The sequence below is a fragment of the Rhinichthys klamathensis genome, unplaced genomic scaffold, assembly GCF_029890125.1.
Source record: "Rhinichthys klamathensis goyatoka isolate OS25496 unplaced genomic scaffold, OSU_Roscu_1.1 h1tg000561l_1, whole genome shotgun sequence".
NCBI lineage: Eukaryota > Metazoa > Chordata > Actinopteri > Cypriniformes > Leuciscidae > Rhinichthys > Rhinichthys klamathensis.
In genome coordinates, this window is record NW_026607027.1 from 389,316 (window position 1) to 411,485 (window position 22,170).

At 40.4% G+C, this 22,170-nt stretch overlaps 1 protein-coding gene across 1 annotated transcript in view; it reads left to right on the forward strand.

Moving 5' to 3' along the window:
* The first annotated feature begins 220 nt into the window (after positions 1-220).
* Positions 221-22,170, forward strand: part of veph1 (ventricular zone expressed PH domain-containing 1) — a 109,233-nt gene continuing 87,283 nt past the window's right edge. Inside the window, exons 1-3 of the mRNA XM_056239401.1 lie at positions 221-480; positions 9,932-10,147; positions 14,199-14,373. Of these exons, the coding sequence (XP_056095376.1) occupies positions 343-480; positions 9,932-10,147; positions 14,199-14,373 (529 nt within the window). The 5' untranslated portion in view covers positions 221-342. The remainder of the gene's footprint in view (positions 481-9,931; positions 10,148-14,198; positions 14,374-22,170) is intronic.

The window sequence follows — 22,170 nt, forward strand, 5'->3', positions numbered from 1 at the left end:
TAGTATAGCGAAATGTCTATATATCTCCCCCTAAATGTCTCCCATGTCTTATAGGGAGCTAATAGAGAGTTTTGGGGACTGGAGTGATAAAAACGGTCTCAGGATAAATGTTAGTAAGACAAACGAAATAGTTGTTGATTATAGTAGACTTCCTCAGAAAGTGGTACCAGTAAATTCCTCTCTCCAACTTTCCCTTTGTCTCCATTCTCTGTCTCAGGTCGTTGGTGTTGGTTTGATGCATATGTACTTGGCGGTTCCCCTGACACTTAAAAGAGCATGTCAAGTCATCGTGGTAACACAGGGCAGCAGGGGCAGCTTGCCCTAGCTTGAGCCTTTCCCAGAATGCACCAGCTGTTCCGTCTAGTGTTGGGACAGAGAGACCTGTCCCGTGCAGGAGACCTCTTCTCTCTGGATGACAGCGAGATTGAAGACTGTCTGTCGCAAGCCCTGGAGGAAATCAAAGTCATATCCTGCTCTACAGTGAGTACACTGACCTCAAATAACAAATAGCTTTCTTAGTTGTTTAAAAGGGTCATATCATTTTTTGTACCAAACATTTGAGTTATTTTAGTTTGTTCATATTTGTTTTATGTGATAATTGTCTATTTTGTTTTCCAAAGTTTACATTATTGTCATGAATTGCGTGGAAGCAAAGGCGGTAGTCGGATCTAAATGCAGCAGCAGACTTTAATAATACAAACTAGGGAAAACTCAGAACAGGCAAGACACTCGTAAATACATTCATACATTCAATAACTGACAAAGACAGGGCAGAAACACAGGGCTTAAATAATCAGAGACAAACGAGCAGACAGGATAACAAGGGGGCGTGGATAACAAGAAACACCTGGGACAACTAATGACAAGACACTAATGACACTAAACATGACAGGACACAAGACCCACATTATGACATAACCCCCCCCCCTTAAGGGCGGCTCCTGACGCCCAACAAAACCAAAAAAAAAAACCAAAAAGTTCAGGAGGGCGGTGAAGCACAGGCGGTCTTGGGGGAGGGATGGAGGGCCGCAGAGCGTGGGCGGACCAGACTGGGCCGGTGACCAGGGCGGAGCCGGACGAGGCGAAGGCCAGGGCGGAGCAGGACGAGGCGAAGGCCAGGGCGGAGCAGGACGAGGCGAAGGCCAGGGTGGTGACGCCCCTGCAGACGACCATGGCGGCGCAGCCTTCATGGTCTCTTCACCGGACCCTTGGCCCCCCCCCCAAAAAATACTTGGGAAAACCTAGGGGGACAACCTCCGGGCTGGCAACGGGCTCTGGAACAGTCTCATGGAGCTTGATAGATATAGGCAGGGCGAAGAGCAGAGACGGGACCGGCAGGGCGAGGCGCAGAGGCGGGGCCGGCAGGGCGAGGCGCACAGGCGGGGCCGGCAGGGCGAGGCGCACAGGCGGGGCCGGCAGGGCGAGGCGTCTGGGAACGCCCACCGGAGCCTGGCGAACCAAACGAGTCCTCCTTCTCCTCCTGCGATGGCGAGTCACTGGGCTTGATACTCTAACTTGGCTAGATTCAGCACTTGACTTGGCACTTGACTCACTTGACACGACACTTGACTCGGGATTCGGTTCACTTGACTCGGGATTCGGTTCACTTGACTCGGGATTCGGTTCACTTGACTCGGGATTCGATTCGGTTCACTTGACTCGGGATTCGACTCGGGATTCGACTCGGGACTTGACTCGGGACTTGACTCGTGAACCGCGGGTTCGGCTGGGCAGACGTCAGTCGCGGGCTCGGAAGACAGAAACTCAGGCATGTCGGTCTCGGCGGGAAGAAGCTCAGGCATGTCGTGAAAAGCAGGCTCGACTTGGCTCACGTGAAGCGCGGGTTCGGCTGGACAGACGTGAGTTGCAGGCTTGTGGAGCGCGGTGTCGGCAGTGCGGATGCGGCGAACGGGCTTTCTCAGAGCTCGGTTGGAAACTCTCTTACGTGAACTGTGCTTGGAATTACCTGGAACGGTCTTGACGGAATGCCCTGGTTTGGGAACACAGCTGATCTCCTCAGCGAGTCCTACAGTGAGTGACGAACCGCACACCCACAACGCTCGGTCCAGGAACTGCACAAAAGAGAGGTGTTCCGCATCTAACAGAAGCATTGCGCCGAGCGTGTCGTCCATCCCACTCCAGAAATTATACTTGAGTGTTTCCTCACTCAAATTTGTCTCATGATAAAACTCTAGATAAGCCCCCACGTACTCCTCAAGCGACCGTCCATTCTGGTAGAATCCGTCCTCCATCATCATACCTCTTGTTTTACGGTCGGTGGTTCCCGGGTACTACTGCTAGATCCTGGTGGTCAGTTATTCTGTCATGAATTGCGTGGAAGCAAAGGCGGTAGTCGGATCTAAATGCAGCAGCAGACTTTAATAATACAAACTAGGGAAAACTCAGAACAGGCAAGACACTCGTAAATACATTCATACATTCAATAACTGACAAAGACAGGGCAGAAACACAGGGCTTAAATAATCAGAGACAAACGAGCAGACAGGATAACAAGGGGGCGTGGATAACAAGAAACACCTGGGACAACTAATGACAAGACACTAATGACACTAAACATGACAGGACACAAGACCCACATTATGACAATTATATTGTTACAGGTTGTACAAAAAGTTCCATCTCTAGTTATTTAAAATCTCGATAGTTAGACTTGTAAAATATTTTTTTTTTATAAAGAATGGTCAAAGCTCAGGCTTGTCATGTATTTGGCTTTTTATTCTTGGATAAGAATGGTGAAGACCCCCATACTGAGATATAATTTTAAGTTTTCTTATTGTGGAAAAAGCATTTTTTGTGATTGATCAGATTTTAGCAATAACAAAGATAACTGATGGATCCTTTATGATAATACATATGTTACGGTACAACTACAGTGCAATGCAAATAGTAAATATAACATAAAGTGAGAAGTAATAGTAAATAGTTTAGTCAATAAAATAAACAAATAGTATACAGCAAATAAAATAGTAATGAATAGTATAATTATTTAATATCATAAGTACAATAATACAATCATAAAAATATTGATAATAGCATATAGTTTATTAATAATACTACAATAATAGCAATATAATAAGAAATATCAATTACAGAGTATATACAATAAAAATAAGTTAAATAGTGACATTTTAATATTTAACTCTTTTTGTTAAATTTCAGTTTTATTGATCAGTAATAGCCATTATAACAGAAGTAGCTTCAGTCAAACATACAGCAGGATACAACGTTAAAATAGCCTAAATATAAAGTTATGAAACTTCACTTTGCCCTCAGCCAAAACGATTTACCAGGGAACCATTTATAGATTAATGAGACCAAAGATCGCCCATTAGATATACACAAGACGAATTATATCTCATGTTTAACCACTAGACTACAGACATCCGAGTCAGCGGCAAAACTTCAGAAGCACTGGCCGAGGTACGGCTGTTCCTGGCGGGGTAGACGAGCGCTGAGCCCCGGTGATAGCATCTTACAACTCCGAAAACGTCAGATCAAATTTTTAAATAGGCGCTATCTTTATAAACAAACCACAGATTTGAGCTTCAAACAACTACATTGTCGACTGAATAACTATTAAAACTACATTTCGTGACACAATAACAGTAGTATTTTTAAATGTAACCTCTGAACGTTACTATTACTAATTAAATCATGACCAAATACAACCAAAAACAAACGTTCAGTCTTGCTTGTGAAAGGTAATTCCTCGAAAAGCTGTTTTCAATTGTGTGGCGATGTGTACAGCCCCAAGCAGCGCACAAAACAGGCATTTTTCTCAATTCCCGGTATGAGAGGTATGGGAAAGTTGCCATCCCCAACATGGCGGCGCCGTTGACGTACGCTCCAGCGGCCAATAGGGCGTCTATGTATTTATTATGTCTATGGTCCCTAGTCTCTTGTGTCATATTCTGATTGGTTCCCTTGTCTATGTGTCACGTTCTCATTAGTTAATTGTTCATTGCTTTCAGGTGTGTCTTGTTAAGTCTTTGGCTACATCCGAATTCGCATACTTCCTTACTATATAGTAGTGATGGCAATTTCAAAACACTGCTTCATGAAGCTTCGAAACCTTTACAAATCTTTTGTTTCAAGTCAATGGTGCGGAGCGTTCAAACTGCCAGAGTCACGTCATTTCAGTAAACGAGGCTTCATTACGTCATAACTGTTTTGAAACACTTCAAAATTTGATCTCTGTCAACCCATGATTAATGAGGAGTCACTGAGAACCAATGAACAGTGGGTTTTACCTGATCTCTGATCAGTTTTATAAATTTGTAGACATTTTAATTAGACATTAATATAATTAAAATTAATAATGGTAGTTAATACATTGGCCTGTTTAGCTGAGCCATTCATAGAACAAACTAAACAAACCCTGACAATTGATCAAAGAACATATAGACACTTGATAATCTTATTGGATGATTAGATAATTGCATTTGAAAGATTTTATTTTTAATAAAAAATTTGCAATAGATTTGTAAATGGGGATTTTTGTATGCATGTTTGGCCTGGGTTTTTGTTGCATTTACACTGTTCTGACCACTAGGGGTCACCGTGGAGACGGGTGTCAGATTGTTTCGAAGCGTCGACACAATATTTATAACTGTTTCAGTGTTCCATGAAGCCTCAATATGCCCACCACTACTATATACCGGTAGTAGGCGAAAAACAAAAGTACGTCTGAATTCACAGTACTCATAGTAGGCAAAAATACCCGGATGAACTACTGCTTCCTGCGAGATTCTGAAGTGTGTGCTGCGATGTACACTTTACTATCCTATGAGGCCATAAGAGAGGATTTATGAATGCCAGTGAAGCGATGCAGCTGATGCTGGTAGGTCACATGATAGTGACATCATGGCGAATGTAGTAGTGCAGATTGCATTCATGCTACACACACTCATAGGTTATAAATTGGCTGTGGCGCACAAGGGAAATAGGTTATAGTATATATAAACAGGAAATTATAACTCATGACATGAGCACACATTAAATTTCCCGTGCACACGTGAAACGTTTCTCGTGTGCACGCAATAGTTTCTCTTGAGCACGCAATAGTTTCCAGTGAGCATGCAAAATAGTCTATCCGAAAGTCTGTCATTTTTTTTTTTTTTTTGCAAGGGTCCGTTTAGGGGCTCCGTAATAAACCATCTGTTAATCTTGCGCACAAGATGAAAGCCTGGAATTAAATTATTAAAAAGGTAATTCAAGAAATATTTAGTTAAACTAAAATAAATCAATTTGTTGTTTTGTTGTTATTGTGAAAATGACAATGAAAGTACATGCACCTTTGAAAATTCATTTGGCTTTATTGCTAAAAACTTACTGCAATGATTCAATCTGGTCAAAGATAAAACAGCAAATTCTACCATGATGTACTGTACACATACACAAGTGTACATTACAGTTAATTTAAATGATCCAAAATAAACACTCGACAACTCAACAATTTTACTATTCTTCTGTAAAATAAATTAGTATTATTATTAAATACTCATTTTTAATTAATTGTATTAATTATTTTACACTTCAATAGTATTGTTGCAATAGTGATATATTTCTTTATCTGTTTTGATCTTTTATCATTTAGATGCTGATGATACTACTACTACTACTATATATTATTATTTTATAGTCATATTGACAGGCCTGGTTGATGATATGCTGTTAAAGTGAAGTTAGAGAGCATATGGCATGTTTTAGTTGATCATTGACCCTGTCAGCACTGCATATCTGAATAATTTGAATAAGGTGACCCCTCATTTCCTCAGTGTTTTTTAAAATTAAAATGAGTAAAAATTAAAATTACTTCTAAAGGAATGTTAGGGACACTGAGCGTGCTAAAGCCAGTTCTTCTTGCCTTATTGGGCTTCTGTGTTCTGGCTGGCTTTTGTAAACAGATTTGGGCTCATCCAGCGTCTCAGGGGTACTCGTTCTCTCTTCGTCTCATTCTCTCTTCTCTTGTATTTCTCTCTCCAGGGCCTACACTGTCCTCCTTTCCACAGTCACGTGCATAACATTATCATTCCAAACATGCCACACCACAAAGATCCAAACTTTCTTGCTTAATGATACCTCATGTTTTCAGAAATCTAAAATGAAGCTGTTTGCATGCAAATACTGTATAGCACACAATTAGTATACAAACTGTTGCTTAATAGTCAGTGTATGAATGTCAATCAAACCATAATGTTTTAAATATCACGAATTGTCAGCGAGGGGTTGCAAAAAGGAGTGAGTTTTGTGATTCAATGAACCCGGAAACGGTCTGATCACCTGGTCAGTCACATGATTGTCTGCTGTAAATAAAATGTCATATGCTTGGAATGATAAGAATAAATTCATATTTAATTTAATAATTGTCACAGATAAACAGGAGAAGGAACCTGGGTATCGTTGAGCAGGATCTTTATTAAATGGGTAGAAGATCGAATGAACAGCAGACAATCAGGAGTTATTTGGAGACAGGTTGCAGATAGTCACACTTAGCTCATGGATCTTTCTCTCTTTTGCAGGTTGATGATGAAGCACACGGATGAGTTGGGAAACTTCGGTTCAGGGAAGCATGTAGCAGGAAGGTGAGCAAGAAGGTAAGCAGGAGTCAGGCATAAGTGTTCTCAAGATCGACTAGACGGGAGTGAGGGAGTGTGGCTGGTGAGTATGTGGGTGATTGGAGCTGAAGGACTTGGTGGACATGTTGGTGGAATCCATGACAGAACCCCCCCTTCACGGACAGCTCCTGATAACCAGGCACGGCGGCCCCTGCCCCGAGGTACTGGGTGTTCTGAATGGGCAGTGTGCAATTTGGTGAAAGAGTAGGATCCAGTATATCATCATGTGGGACCCATGTGGGAATCCTGAATGGAGTGGACGGTGTAGATGTGGTTGTCGTCTGCTTCTATGGGAGGAGAAGGTATTTCATCAGCACCAGGCCCTGTGTAGGAAGGGAGAAGAGATGCATGTGAGGTTTAAGCAGAGACGCATGGAAGGTAGGAGCAATCTTATATTCAGAAGGTAGGTTTAAACGATACGTGACGTCATTGATTTGCCGGTGAATGGTCCAATGAATCGGGGACAGCTTGCTGGAAGGCAGCCAGAGACAGATGTCCCTGGTAGAGAACCAGACCTTCTGCCCTGGATGGTACATGGGTGTCGCTGCTCTTCTTGCATCGACCTGGCTCTTACGTATGTCTCCGTACTGCCCTCTGAAGGTGGATGTGAGCTGAGTCCCACACCCTCTCGCTTTCCTGGAACCAGTAGCTTCAGCTGTGTTGGTGGTTGTGGCAGTATGACCGTAGGTAATATCCGATTTCCTGGATCATGCGCTCCGTTTGGCCATTTGTCTGAGGGTGATATGCTGAAGACAAGCTTACAGACACACCGAGCAGATGTAAGAAGGCTTTCCACACACATGAAGTAAACTGTGACCAACTAACCGACATAATGTCTTCTGGCAGTCCATAGTTACGAAACACATGGTGAAATAATGCCTCTGCAGTCTCCAGAGCGGATGGTAAACCTTTAAATGGGATGAGCTTACAGGCCTTAGAGAAATGGTCAACTACAACCAGGATGCATGTGTTGGTGTCAGAAGGAGGTAAGTCAGTGACGAAGTCGATGCCAAGGTGTCTCACCTCAGTGTCTATTGGGAATCGGCAATCGTTGCAGCTTGCCTTCTGGAAGGTGTCTCGGGGTTCTGGAAACAGCCTCTGACCAATCGTTATGCGTTCTGGGTCAGAGCGAGAGTGTTTTCTGGTAACCTGGATGCCCTCATCCCGGAGACGAGTCCATGAGGGTAACACGTAAAGTTGATGGTATACGTGCAGCCCTCGGGTGGCTGTAGCGAAAGGGTAAGTCAGAATCAGGATGTTTAAGGATGGGAGCAGATCAAAAGGCATTCTTCAGCTGTTGGAAGGCGCTGGTGGCCGCTGGATTCCAGGATAGAGACTTGGGCCGGTTTCGGAGAATTGTGGTTAATGGTGCAGCGATTTGACTAAAATTAGCGACAAACTTTCGATAGATATGGGCAAATCCTAGGAAGCGTTGAAATTCCTCAACGGTGGTGGGTTGTGGCCAGACCTTAACGGCAGTGACTTTCCCCTGGTCCATCTGAACGTTTGATCCATCAATGATGTAACCAAGGAATTGGATGGAGGGAAGATGGAATTCGCACTTTTCCAATTTCAGGTAAAGATGGTTTTTTCCTGAGACGTTGAAGGACCTGCACAACGTGTCTGTGGTGTTCAGCCAGATTCCGAGAGTACATTAGAATATCATTGATGTAGATGATACTGAATTGCTGGAGCATGTCTTGGAACAACTCATCCATGAAAGCATGGAACACAGACAGTGAGTTAGCCAGCCTGTACGGCATAATTCGGTACTCATAGTGGCCAGACGGTGTTAAGGCGGCGGTCTTCCATCCATCATCTTTTCTAATTTGGATAAGATTATTGGCGCTGTGCAGGTCCAGCTTGGAAAAGATGCGGGTCGCCTCTCAGTTGTTCCAGGGTTGATGGGACCAGGGGAAGAGTATAGCGGTACTTGATGATTTGATCAGTGAGAGCCCTGTAGTAAATGCATTGCCGCAAGCCTTCATCCTTTTTGGCCACGTAGAAGAAGAAGCTCAAAGCGGCAGGAGAGGTACCTGTAGATGGTTGAAAGAATCCTTGTTCCAGGGTTTATTTGATGTATTCATCCATGGCCTTTTCGGTCCAGGGAAGTGTGCAGCAGGAAGAAGGTGAGCAAGCAGGTAAGTAGGAGTCAGCCAGATCTCATGTGGAGATCAACCGGTGAGTGTGCCTGGTGAGTATTTGTAGGGGAGGTAATCAAGTGATGACAGATGCAACTGGTTAGAATTCGTGGACCTGGTGCTGAGGTGGAATCCATGACAATAATAGGGAAATAATGTCTTATTATTATTATTATTTGATTATTTAAATCTCCTGTTTAAAAATAGTAAGATAGATTATTATATCTGCCCTGCATTTTTCTCAAAATTAATATCATTTTTAATATATGTGGAAATAAGTTAATGCAGACTCTTAATTACATGAGGTAAACATAAGCTGTTCCAGCATTTCGGTAATAAAAGTGTACAACTTTAAAATGCATGCAAATTACCTGAAGTGCAACAGTTATTGTACGGTGTTGCGCAGTGGTCAAAAAGGATTTAAACAGTGCATTTTGAATTGATCTCCTCTTGTAAACTCAGAGATGTGGATTTGAACAGCAATTAAATTACCTCACAACCTTAGTGTTTGTCAAAAAACAGTAGGTAATTTGGCCGAGGATTTTTATGCGGTGGGAGAAAAACACTGAGATTCTGGATTCGGACGGCAATAAAATCACTGACTAGCCCCTATAAATGTTGAAAATACCTTACGTCCCTTTGAGAAACAATTACCGTCTGAATAGTGCTTAAGATTAACAAGACACAGGTGTGACACTTAATGGCAAAACAAAAACCATGGCAACAAAAGAGCAGAAAACACAGGAAACTGAACTGATAACATTGCAAAACTAACTCAAAATCCAACTCAAGCAAAACAAAGACCAGACGTGTCAAGACCAGACGTGGCCTATTCACTGGATTCTGAAATAAATCAAATACTTCAGAAATGGAGGAAACTAAGAACTTTGATCTTATTTTGTACTGCAGCACTTGCTCCTTCAAATGCTTTCAAATGCTCCTTCGCATTTGAAAATGACGTACCACCTACACTAAACCCTACCCTAACTGAACCTAACTGATAGTGTTAACAAAAGCAAACGTGAGATAAAAGCAAATTTGCTGAAGCAACCAGGGCATTTTATCTTGATTCTACAAGTCTTTGAACTCTTTTTTTAATGTAACAGAGCCTTAAATGCACACTCTTTTATTCAGTTATGTGATTTGTTACAGGACTACCTGACCAATGACAATGACCAGGCGGTGGTGGAGATCTGCATTACACGCATCACTACAGCGATCAGGGAGACAGGCTCGATTGAGAGGCATGGAGCATCTCTTGTGTCCTTATGGGAGTCATGTCTTGAACATAACCTCCAGCCGCAGGGCAAAGATGAAGACACACCTCATGCCAAGATTGCCTCCGACATCACCAGCTGCATCTTGCAGGTGAGAGTAACGCTTAAGTGCTAAAGCACACTAATGATTTCTGTACATTTATAAACACAACAGTATCTTCCTGTTAGCAATAGTAAACATTATTCCAGTAACATTAATAGTGTGTTTGTTCAAAGTTATCTGGTCTTTAATAATATTCCAAAAACGTTAGCACAAGAACATTGTCTATATATTAATCACGGAACGTCTTTTTCTGAAACGTTTTAGTTTTAGTCAAAAGTAACATTCTCATAATGTTTGCAAAATAATAAAAAGGAATGTTCCCTTACCTTTTGCTTAACCAAGAAAAAAAAAGTTTTTAAAACATTCAAAAGATCAGAATGTATTGAATGTTCAGAGTACCTGAAGCCGGGTTCGTCACTTATTGGGGTCCTCTGGAAACATTTCCGTTGTGTTCTGTGCTATTTGCAGCGCGTTTCTGTATTTGGTTGTGTTGTGAACTTTTGCAGCGCTTCTCTGTATTTGATTGTGTTGTGAGTATTTGGAGCACACATGTGTTGATGAAGATGTTTTCTTAATTTGCGGGTGTTTTTCTATTTTGCGGGTGTTTTCTTCAGTTACAGCGCGTTGAGCTCTCTCGGCCACCGTATATGTAACTACCATATAAGTTTCAAAACATTAAATCCACAGAAAAATGCACACAGCCTGCGTAAAGTAGCTGTGCCTTTTCACGAGCCGTTGTGACTTCCGTAAAAGTTTGACGTCAGAACTACTCAGTCACCGTCCCTCCCTCCTTTTGCCCAACCCCCAGGCAACATCCCGTCCATGCAATTGCTGGGCAACAACAACACAGAAACATGTCGAGTAAACGGTGTTCAGTCGATGGATGTCAGGAAACTACATCATTGCACAGGCTTCCGAACAACATTAATATAAAAGACCAGTGGCTAATGTTTATTTATCCAAAAATACCACAGCAATTTAAGTCGACCTTAACCATCTGTTCTGCACATTTCACAAGTGACTGCTTATTCAATCAGGCACAGTTCAATGCCGGTTTTTCAAAGAAGCTACTCATCGAAGATGCTACAGTCCCTACATTGTTGGGTCCGACCTCAAATTCGCAACCCGTAAATAAACTTACATTGGAGCCAGCATAACCTGAAATTATAATTTGTAAACGAATATGCAACACTAACATGTTGCTAAGTTGATGCTGACATGTTGTTTTGTACAGTCTATAGTTACCACAAGCTTTGATAGAATATCTGTTGGAAACAAGACAAAATACGTTGTTTGTTTTCCTAAGTTACAGACACCGGCCCTGTTGGTGATTGAGTTAAAGGCATTGAGATTGAGTTCACTCAGTCTCTGTGTCTTTTGTTTTGCTAACAGAAACTAACGTTTAGTGTACTTGCAAGGGTAACGTTATTCAAAAAGTCTGAGTTTGTTTACAGACAGTTTAAATTAGCGTTAATGTTAAATCTGCGTGCAGCATTGATGTAATAGTAATGATAATACTCTTACAATGCCGAAAGTAAAAAAACAAACATTAATTACTATTCTGAAATATCCTTTTGTAAGCGTGTTTGAGGAGGTGGTTGGTTGTCTCCTGTCGTCGCCGATTAGGGGTCTGAGTCCGGCTCGAACATATAAGGCCGAAATAACATTTCCCTCAGCAATGTCCATCATTACAGGTGTTTTATTTACCTTACTTGTGAGCATCCCCAAGCCACAGCAGGCTACAGCATACATTACCCTAGTTACCTGTGGTTGGCCTAGCCATGCGTCACTCAGAAAACAACAGACCAATCAGAAGAGAGGCTCATGAATATTAATTAGACAGGCCAAAATCGACCTGTTCTTAGCAGAGCTCCTGAGAAAGGAGCTGTAAAAACATATTGAGATGGTTTTTGGTACTTATACCGCAAATATATATTCTTAACTGTGTATAGGGAATAGCGGTACTGACCACACATTTTACAAGATAAGATATTGTTCAATGACGCTCAGAAAGCGTTATTCATTTTCCATGCCTTTCCGAATTTGGCTTCAGGCACATCCCTATTCAAGTGGTGTTCCATCACACTTCAGAAATCCCCAACTGATTGTAATGCAGTATGACAAAAGCTATAATATCATTTGCTTGCAGATTTTCTGCTTTGTTTGATATTTTGTAATCTGACCAATGTCATTCATAGATCTTTTCTATGGGGATACCGCTACACTGTGTTCCAAATTATTATGCAAGTTACATACCAGTAGGAATTCAGTACAATAAACATTTAGATTTTAGTTTTTCAAAGAAAGTGTTTTTGTCCATATCTTTTTAGATAACTGAAATCAATCTAATCTATTATATATATATATATATATATATATATTTTTTTAAATAACCTACCCTTTACACGATACTTTGTCTTATATTACCTTGGTATTGAATTAAAAAGAGCTAGTGCCACTAGGGTGTTTCTAATTCAGCTGCCGAAAGAGTGATAATAAATTCATCATCATTCTCTCTTTTTTGGAAAGTTGTGGAAATGCTGTATTTTTTTTTATTTTTTTTTGCTATTGGAGCAAATGAAAACTCGTTCACCACCATAGATTTTTACCCAACTATGACGACAACTGCTTCCGAGAACCCTGGAAATGTGAAAGGGTCCATATTTAAACCAGCTTTGTCAGTTATGAAGCAATAATAACATTCTCAGGGAGTCAAGTGGCATGTCTTAAAATGGAACTGACACGCCTGACAACAGCAATTAGCCTGCTAATTAATTAGCTGCTTCTTAATATTTGCTTTACTGTCTCATTCTCACATCCTCTCTCTCTCTCTCTCTCTCTCTCTCTCTCTCTCTCTCTCTCTCTCTCTCTCTCTCTCTCTCTCTCTCTCTCTCTCTCTCTCTCGACTTTCCCTCTTGTTTTTGTATTTGTCTCTTTCACACACAGACACACAGACACACACACACACACACACACACACACACACACACACACACACACACACACATGCATGCATTCACTTACACAATGAGCCGCATATGAATCTTAGAGAAGGGCTTAGAGAGAGGCTGATCTAGAGTGATGCATTCTGGGTAGTGGTAGAGATCAGTATTCATTAGAGAACTGCAGCTTGAACGGTCTTATGCCTGAGTTCTTCAGAACTATTTGTGGAAAGGCTCTTTGATCTGAGCAGCAGTCACATATTCAAGTGGCTGTTTTATAATTAGCTTGGGTTCTTTGGAAGTTATTTGCCCTATGTCATGCTTTTTAAAGTTTTATTTCCGATATTTAAGGACCTTTTCCCTTCAGGCAAGAAGATGAATGGCTATCTTTTTTTACAGTAAAGGAAAATAAATCTCTTAATTTGCTCCAGAAGAAATGAAATTCATATTCATAGCATGCAGTAGACGTTAAATTATGATACTAGATAAATTAAATAATGAACTAATTATGGCATTCAAACTAGTGATATTTAAACATAATGAATCTTATTATTTTTATTTTGACCAAATGTATCAAATTGTGGTGTGGTTGTGTAAAACTTGAACCTTTATAATAAAATAACTTCTCATTTCATTCGATGAATCACTTATCCAACTGATGTTTCATCTGTTTCAACCTGACATGTTCACATCATCTTCTCTAGGGGGCAGCAGAACATTTAACATAACCTACTTTCTGTGGCAGGCTTCAGTTTGATCCTTTGAAATGTTTACTGCTGCCTTTCATGCTTTATATAGTATCTCTTATTATTAAATTATTAGAATCTCTTATTATTAAAGAGATACCTTATATAGTATCTCTTATTTATGTAATTAACTAAGCAGCAGCCAGCTAACCCTTATGTAATAATTCTCTGAATCTATTAAAGTCTTTATTGATTGATCTTGGCATACGCTATTTGGAATTAGCACATGCTGATATATTGATTTTTACTTAATTAAATTAAACTTCTAATTGAGCATTTCAATTCAGTCTGCGCGGTGTGGAACGTTCTTTAAAATAGTTTGTAAAGGTCGTAACTAATAAACCGTATACAATTAATCTGTGACCTGAGATGCAGGTCTAAATTTGAGGTTATTTTTTTTATTTTTTTCAGAATTACAACAGGCCTCCAGTGATGGTGTTAGCGGTCCCTGTGGCGGTGCGGTTCTTGCAGCAAGGGAACCAAGAGCTGAGTAGAAACATGTCCAGCTACTTGTCACTGGCTGCCATTGCGAAAGCTGAACTCCTGGCCCAACACACTGAGGCCATCACCTGCAGCGTACTGACAGGTAGGGGTTCGACACAGGGTCCTGGGGGTGGGAGGGTTCACGGTAGGTGACTAAAATAGCATAGACTTCACAAAATACTTTGTGCTCTGGGTCATGGTGATTTTACATTCTTAAAAGGTTTTAGGCAGAGTACAAAGGAACTTAACAGTCACATTGTGTCCTAACTAGATACGGTGTGTTTGGGCATTTTCACACTGGCATATTTTCTTCGTTAGTTCGGTTCGTTTAGGCATGTTTAAACTCAGCAATCGCGCTTGAATTCACACCAAGGAAATCGGTCTGAGATCGCCTGAACAAGAATGTCTCAGTCCGCTTGAAAACAAACTCTTGAGCAGTTTGCTTGTGGTGAGAAAGCAAACCGACATAATGGACCAACGAACCAGGCTGTATCACAATGCATAAGTAATTGCATATGTTATGTGAAAAGCAACTGTGTTTGGTTTGCTGATGCTTCTCAAAATGGTCGCACAGCGGACGAAAAGCACAGCGCCGCGTCTAGGACAACTCACAGGTATCACACACCGGGCGCGCACATTCTATTTTCAGCTTGTCTGTCAGTGGCACCCAGCTAGGACTCAGGACGCTATTCAAAATCTTGCCACACCACAGAGTGCCACTAACAGTTTTCTATGATATCGCATTTTATTTGTCTCAATTCGTCATTTATGTTGTACATACTGATACATTTAGTTTTACATTCATAATTTTACAGCTTGAATAAAGTCTAAACATATGTTGGAAAAATGTATAGGCCTAATAAATGTAGCCCTTTCTAATCTTTCATTTTGCTCTGTTGTGCCATTTTTTTCCATACACTAACCTGAGTGCAAAAGTATATACCGGTACTGTATGTTTGCCTGTCGTGATTACATTCTCTGTTGTGTGCCTTCACCTATTGGAGGTATAGGTCACAACACACTTTAGAGTTATTTCAACAGCATAGGGTAGCGTAGCCAGTGGTGGAATGTAACGAAGTACAAATACTTCGTTACTTTACTTAAGTACATTTTTCACGTATCTGTACTTTACTTAAGTAGAATCAATGGTGCATACTTTTTACTTTTACTTCATTACATTTTGCAGCAATTATTATACTTTCTACTCCACTACATTTCTACAACATTGTTACATTTTCGTTAAATTTTCTGATCAGTTTTTCCCCTGCCAAAACGTCATCCTGACCGTCCGTTCATCGCACGTTTGTCTCACCAGTGAAGTTTGGTTGCCATAGATATATCAACCCGGTCACACTAAATGCGTCTCTATAGCACGCAGTGTGTTTATCGTGCAATTTATACGCGAAAATTAGTTTTTACATGCATAGGAAACGCATTGGTAGGTTTAGTAGTGATGTGGGGTGCGTGTGTATCATACGTTTGGTTAGGATTAGTATGGCAAGCCAAGAGGTTCAGAATTACGCCATAAATGAATCGCGTTTACAGCCAAACGCCTTCATATACGGCGTTTTAACATAATATGTGTGTTTATATATATATATATATATATACCGTATATAGTAAGGGTATATAGTAAGCTTGATGTGTATATTGCCTAATTGTAAGCTTGTTCAGAAATGGTGACAAAAACTTAAAATATAACTGCTTTTCCATCGTATTGAACATCATTATATGAGTATTGGGTTGAATGAGTTAGAATTAACTGTTTTATTAATCATTAGAATATAGACATTAAGAGAATAAATTGTTATGCAAGTACTTTTACTTTTAATACTTAAAGTACATTTAAAATCAGGTACTTTTTACTTTTTACTTAAGTAGGGTTGTCATTGTGGTGCTTCTACTTTTACTAAAGTAAATATGTCTCTGGTTATTTGTACTTTTACTTAAGTACTGAGATTCAGTACTTCCTCCACCACTGAGCGTAGCGATAACTATAACTAAATGGACGACTAAAAACTCAATGAAGTAGGGAAATACCCTGAATTATACGCCAGAAATCGGAGAATATTTAAAGACGAAAATGCTGAAATCAGCGTGGAGGAAGATTGCTGATGTTACTGGATTTTCTTGTGAGATTCTCAATTATGGTACGCCCTGAGGTAAAATGTTCAGTTAACTGACGATAACAACGATACAGTATTTAATTGTGCATTATCTAAATTTCAAAATGTCCTTAAACATAACAATATTGTTGACCACAAACTGACAATAGAATGTGTGCGTCCGGCGTGCGATAGCTGTGAGTTGTCCTAGACGCGGCGCTGCGCTTCTCGTCCGGTGTGCGACCGCCTTAAGACAGGAGTAATTCATTGTTAGGGTTATGGCTGTGTTTGTTTGACAAGAATATTGTTCCAGGACCAACAACAGATGTTGATCCAGGAACATGTCCTAGTTGGCAAAGTCACCGTCACCGTGTGCTATGTTTGATTACGCAATAGAAAACAATGATGAGTCATGGAAGATATAAAACCATCATATTCCCCATGATTCAGTGCTTTCCAGGCCCTGCACCTCATTGCCATTGTTTTAATTAGCGAAGCAGTCCTTTTTTGCCTTTAAAAGAATATTCACACACACACATACCAATGACTGTTTAGTTTCCACAGCACTAAAGTGCCACCCACAGCATTGGCGTAGTGTAGAGGGCGTGTGGTCTTCCTGGCCCACAGTGTGTGGTTATGGTTTCTGGTCTCAAAACCACACAGTTAAATGGGTCATTTGAGACATCCACAATGAAGCAAACTTTATTACAATCATTGTTCTTCAAAATTGACATGTTATTCAATGCTTTTTGAATTAAAGATTTGCATTTTTGTTTTAAAGAGTTGGCCCATGAAATGAGGAATAGATGGTAAATTTGACCTAGTGTTTGTGCCAAAATACACTCACATCTCAGCTGTTCAAACATCTACTCACACAAATTGTTGCCCATCGAAGATAAAGATCTGATTGGTGTGGGTCTACTTATTGTGTTGAAACTCTGTCATTAAGGAAGGGTCAGTCTGGGAGATCTTTGGCCAGGGCCATCAGAGGCAAAGAACAATCATGGCTTCATTAGGGAATAGTGTGGTCAAATTTACATTGACCTAAACTCATTGTCATATAATTTGGTTCAGCCAAAGGACAACAGCATTGTAAATGCCTTCCAACTGAGCCACAGAATAAATACTGAAAGATTTTAAAAAGTTATGTTTTGTTGGTATAGCTTAATCATGTTAAAGATAAGGATATAAACTGGATGAAATCTACTTTTTTTTTACATTTCTTATGGTTGAATAATTAAAATTGTACTGTAGGACAGCTACAAGCGAAAGGCCCTCTAAAAACGGTCACCCAAGAAACTTGAGGGTGTTTTTTTTTTTTTTTTTTTGGATGATGTAGTGGATCACCTGGCATGTTTATTCCACAGGGGGAAGGTGATAAATATATTTTTTTTTGGCTATCTACTTAAAGTCTGGTATATGCCAATTTGTCAGCTTCTTCTGGCCAGAAAATGTCCATTTAGACAAACATTGGCTTAATGATGAGTTTTTTCTTTCACATAAGCCTTCATATCAGCCTGGTAGCTTGTAACACAACTATCACATGTTGTGATACATTTTTTTTGTTTAACAAATGAAACATTATCCGTCCAGTGGATATCCATCCAGTCATGCCACAGTGGTTTATGGAGAGGTCCCTCATTCTACTTTCTACATTCTACTTCTACATTTAACATTCTGCTTCTTGCCAACACAAAAAACATTACCTCAGCTGAAGAAGGACCCTCTTGGGCTTTAATTTGTATTATTCAACTGTTGATGAGGGATTGAGATCTAAATGAAGTGTATTGTCTTAAAACTGGGCTTGCTGCTTGACCATCATGTCTGTCCAAGAGCTGGTTACGTTACTTTCAATTGTGAAACTGTCATGACATTTTCCAGTCAACAATTGCCCAAGTTTTTTAGCCTGAGGTATTGTCAAAAATTGGCTGACCACTGCAGTGAGGCAGTTTGCATTGATATGCTTAGGTTTCCATATGCTCTATGTTTGTGTATATTGTCAGGACTCAGATGATTACATCTTGTACCATTGCAGCACTCTAGTGGGCTGAGTGGGAAGATAAAGCCGATACACAAGTTAGCATAACCTCTGGGTTGAATCCAACCTGCACTAGAGATATAAAACAGAGCATTTACCCTACTCACCCTTTCTTAAAAGTAACATGACAGCACAGGACAACCTACATTTCTACATTTCCTTGCCGTAATTTGACATGACTCATTATGATACTCGGTTTAACTTACAGTAATAGTCAGTTATGGGTCTTCATTTCCAGTATAAGCATATTAAGTTTTGTGGTTTCTCCATGTGCCATGCATTATAGCAGAGCAAATACAGATTATTAGAACTTAATGGCTCAGCATTGTCCTTCCTCAAGCCTCCCATTGGGGTCTGTCTCTTATTCAGTCTCCTTTCCCCTTCTCTCATTAACACCACCCTGGTCCTACTTGCCTCGGGTTCAGAGAGAACCGATAACGTGCGACCTATTCCCAGTCCATGAAGCAGGAAGTGGGGTGAGGTAATAGGGTTCAGGTTAGGTTTTGTGGGATACCTTTGAGGGGTTCTGAATGCTGAACACTGCAAAAGGAAGCGTAGAGCAATGATTCATAGAAACAACTGCTTCATTGGTACAGCGATTAGTTTACAATTTCGTGGTCTGTTTAGTGCTCAGGCCAGGCTCTATGGAAATCAAAGGCTGTGTCCGAAATCGCACACTCTCTTGAGTAGGTTCTTATTTTGAAGTAATTACTTCACGGCCACTAAAAAAGTATGTTCTATAAAGTATGTGTAGTATGACTGTAATCTGGACGTATTACATTTGCCATGTTGCCCTTACCACGGCACGTGACCTACTAGCGTCATCAAATGCACACTTCAGAATCTTGCCGGAAGAAGTAGGTCATCTGGGTACGTTTTGCTTACTCTTTGATGAGTACTGTGAATTCGGACATACTTCTTTTGTTGCATACTGTTTTTAGACTACTATATAGTAGGGAAGTATTAGATTATGAATGCAGCTTAACATTTAGAATGGTAAGTAAAGAACACCATGACCAGCTTGACTTCAGCAATGACTTGTTGGCTACCATCATGAATTTCCACACTGATCAAGGCTGGTAATTACTTGTCAGTACTGGTGTACTAGTTTAGTCTTGTGGTTCACAAGAAATACTTCTGTCGTCCTAATTGACCAAGGTAATGTTGTTATAGTTAAGCAAGTTCAGTAGGCTTGTTGTGGCATGCTGGTCTTTTCAGCAGGACAGGCAACTGCTTGTACAATCATTTAGTCTCTTTAAAACATTTTTGATGAGCTGTGTAGATGTCTCGCCATGACCTCTTGTGTTTCCTTAGTTTGTAGCTGCCTCAACACAGTGGTCTCATGTTAAAGTCATGTCGGAGGTACGATGTGAGTGTTTGTAGTGGTCTGGAGTGTGTTAGGCACAGCTCCCCTGGTGTGTACACTCACTACAGGAGCAGGAAAGCCAGAGGTAGAAAAGAGCATCTTTGAAACATTAAAGGTTTTGAATGGCTCACAAACTCCCTCTAGCAATGCTCATTATTAGTAATATCCTTCAAGAATGCATTCTCCCTACCACCATCTGGATCCACTAATCAGTCTGAGGCCTGAGTGTTTTTGCTAAGCCAATGATTTGTTCCTCTTTTACACTGACCCGTGACCAGTGTCATCCAGATCTTTGGTTTTGTTGCATGTTATAAATGTAAAATACCAGACACTTAGTGTGGCCCATGCTGTTTTCTCATGTTTTCAATTAACTGATTACTTGAATACTCTACACTTGATGTACATGACTCATCATGATCACAAAAGTTCATAATCATTATCAAAATGTATTTACTTGCTCTGTGTCTGAAATAGCCTTTTTGTCCATGTGGTAAAGGTTGTTGTGTGTGTGTGTGTGTGTATTTTTCTTTGAATATAAAGTTTATCTCACTGTGGAAGTAAAATGGGTTTTGAATGTTATTTAAAGTAACAACAGGTAACTTTTCAGCCTTCATAATATATTTCCAAGTCTCTTGTGATGGTACATCGACTTACAATAGGTTGAATGACACGTCTGCCATAGCCTGACGGGGTCTGTAGCGTTTTTAATCGTACTTTTAAACTTCGGGTTTCGGGTAGTAACCGGCGAACAAAGAGAACTACAAAATTCGACTGCTTTACGGCATATACGTCACTTCCACCACCACCCCCACTTCCTTAAAATCGGACTTGCGAGCCAAATGTTACAGTCATGGCCGAAGCAGCACAGAAAAACAAGACAGCAAAGGTTTTATCGGAGCAAAGCAAAAAGAGAAAAAGAGAGTGATCGCGTTAAAGGCAGAACGAGGATCAACATTGCAGAGCTGCCAACTCTCACGCATTGGCCGTGAGACACCCGCATTTAATTGGTTTCACACGCTCACACGCCACACCCCCGGTTTCTCACGCTAAATTGTCAACCCGGTCGGTCAAATGCCTGAAAGATGAGTTTATCTATAGATCTCTACCTGTTGAGCCACTCGTGATCGACAAGTTATACCGCAAATTAGTTCAAATCTCCCGGAATCTAGAGCGAGCGCGCACGCGAGACAGAGACTGTGCTCCAACGCGCGCGGACGGCAGAGAGAGAAAGCGAGCGAGAGACCTTGCGTGTGCAGGGAGCATCGAACCCCCCATCGAAAAAAGAATGCCTCTCTCTAACCTCTCTAATTCGCTAGAGTAGTAGCGAATTATCAATCTGGTAGCTAGTAAACGATATTCTAGTTTTTGATGGTTAGCTATCGCTAGTATTCTCGTTCTGATTTGAACTTTGCAATCGATGAAATGCAAATAGCAAATGTTTGACCTAAAAAGTGTAGTCTACTCAACATGTACAAAGAAAGGAGGAAGATTATTAATAAAATCATATTTTAGGATACCTAACATGTCTGTGATATTTGTTTATTTGTCTTGCCTCAAGCTATAATGCAAATCGATTTGTAAAATTTGCAGATTCATTTATGGTAGCTTGATATTATAATATTGACAATATATGGTTATTATCAACCACTCAAACATTGCATTGAAGTATCATATAGATTCAGTAAAACGGTAACCAATAAACTAGGCTACTATAATGACGCTGGCTTGTAAACGTGAGCATCGCGATCATTTGTCGTTAGAAAAAAAAATAAAACCCATGAAATTATATTCATATGACATGCTGAAATATATGCCACTGTACCTGGGATGAAGACATTTCACACGCGATGCAAGCAGAACACCTGCATGTGACCTCCTCCTACAGTGTTCAGGGCTATCATGGTTGTCAACAAATGCACGTGCATGTAGGATGACAGTTTACGACAGTAGTAGAGGACAATACTGTTTCCCAACTGTAGGGGGAGCCCGAGAGCAAAAAACGACCTGTTGTTACTTTAATGTTGACATTAACTAATAGGTTGCTTCTATTAGATTCTGTAAGTTTTTTTTACTTAAAAAAAAAAGAGGCAAACCACACAAGAGATATTGAAACGTGTAGAGCAGATTCACTGGCCCTGTTTCAAATGCTGTGTTAAGGTGTGGTCACATTACCTAAATTTCAACAATTTTTTGCTGGCAAAATATCCCCATTTTCAAATGTCATTAGTGTAGCGAGCACAGCGCAGACATAAGTAACTTTCAGGCGAAACAGTTGTTGTTGGTCAACGCAGGTCAAATCCATTGCGTATTCTACGTATTGAAATCTTTCTTCTTCATGTATTTGAAATTTCAGATGGCATGAATTCTTAATTTTTTGCACCCACAAAAATT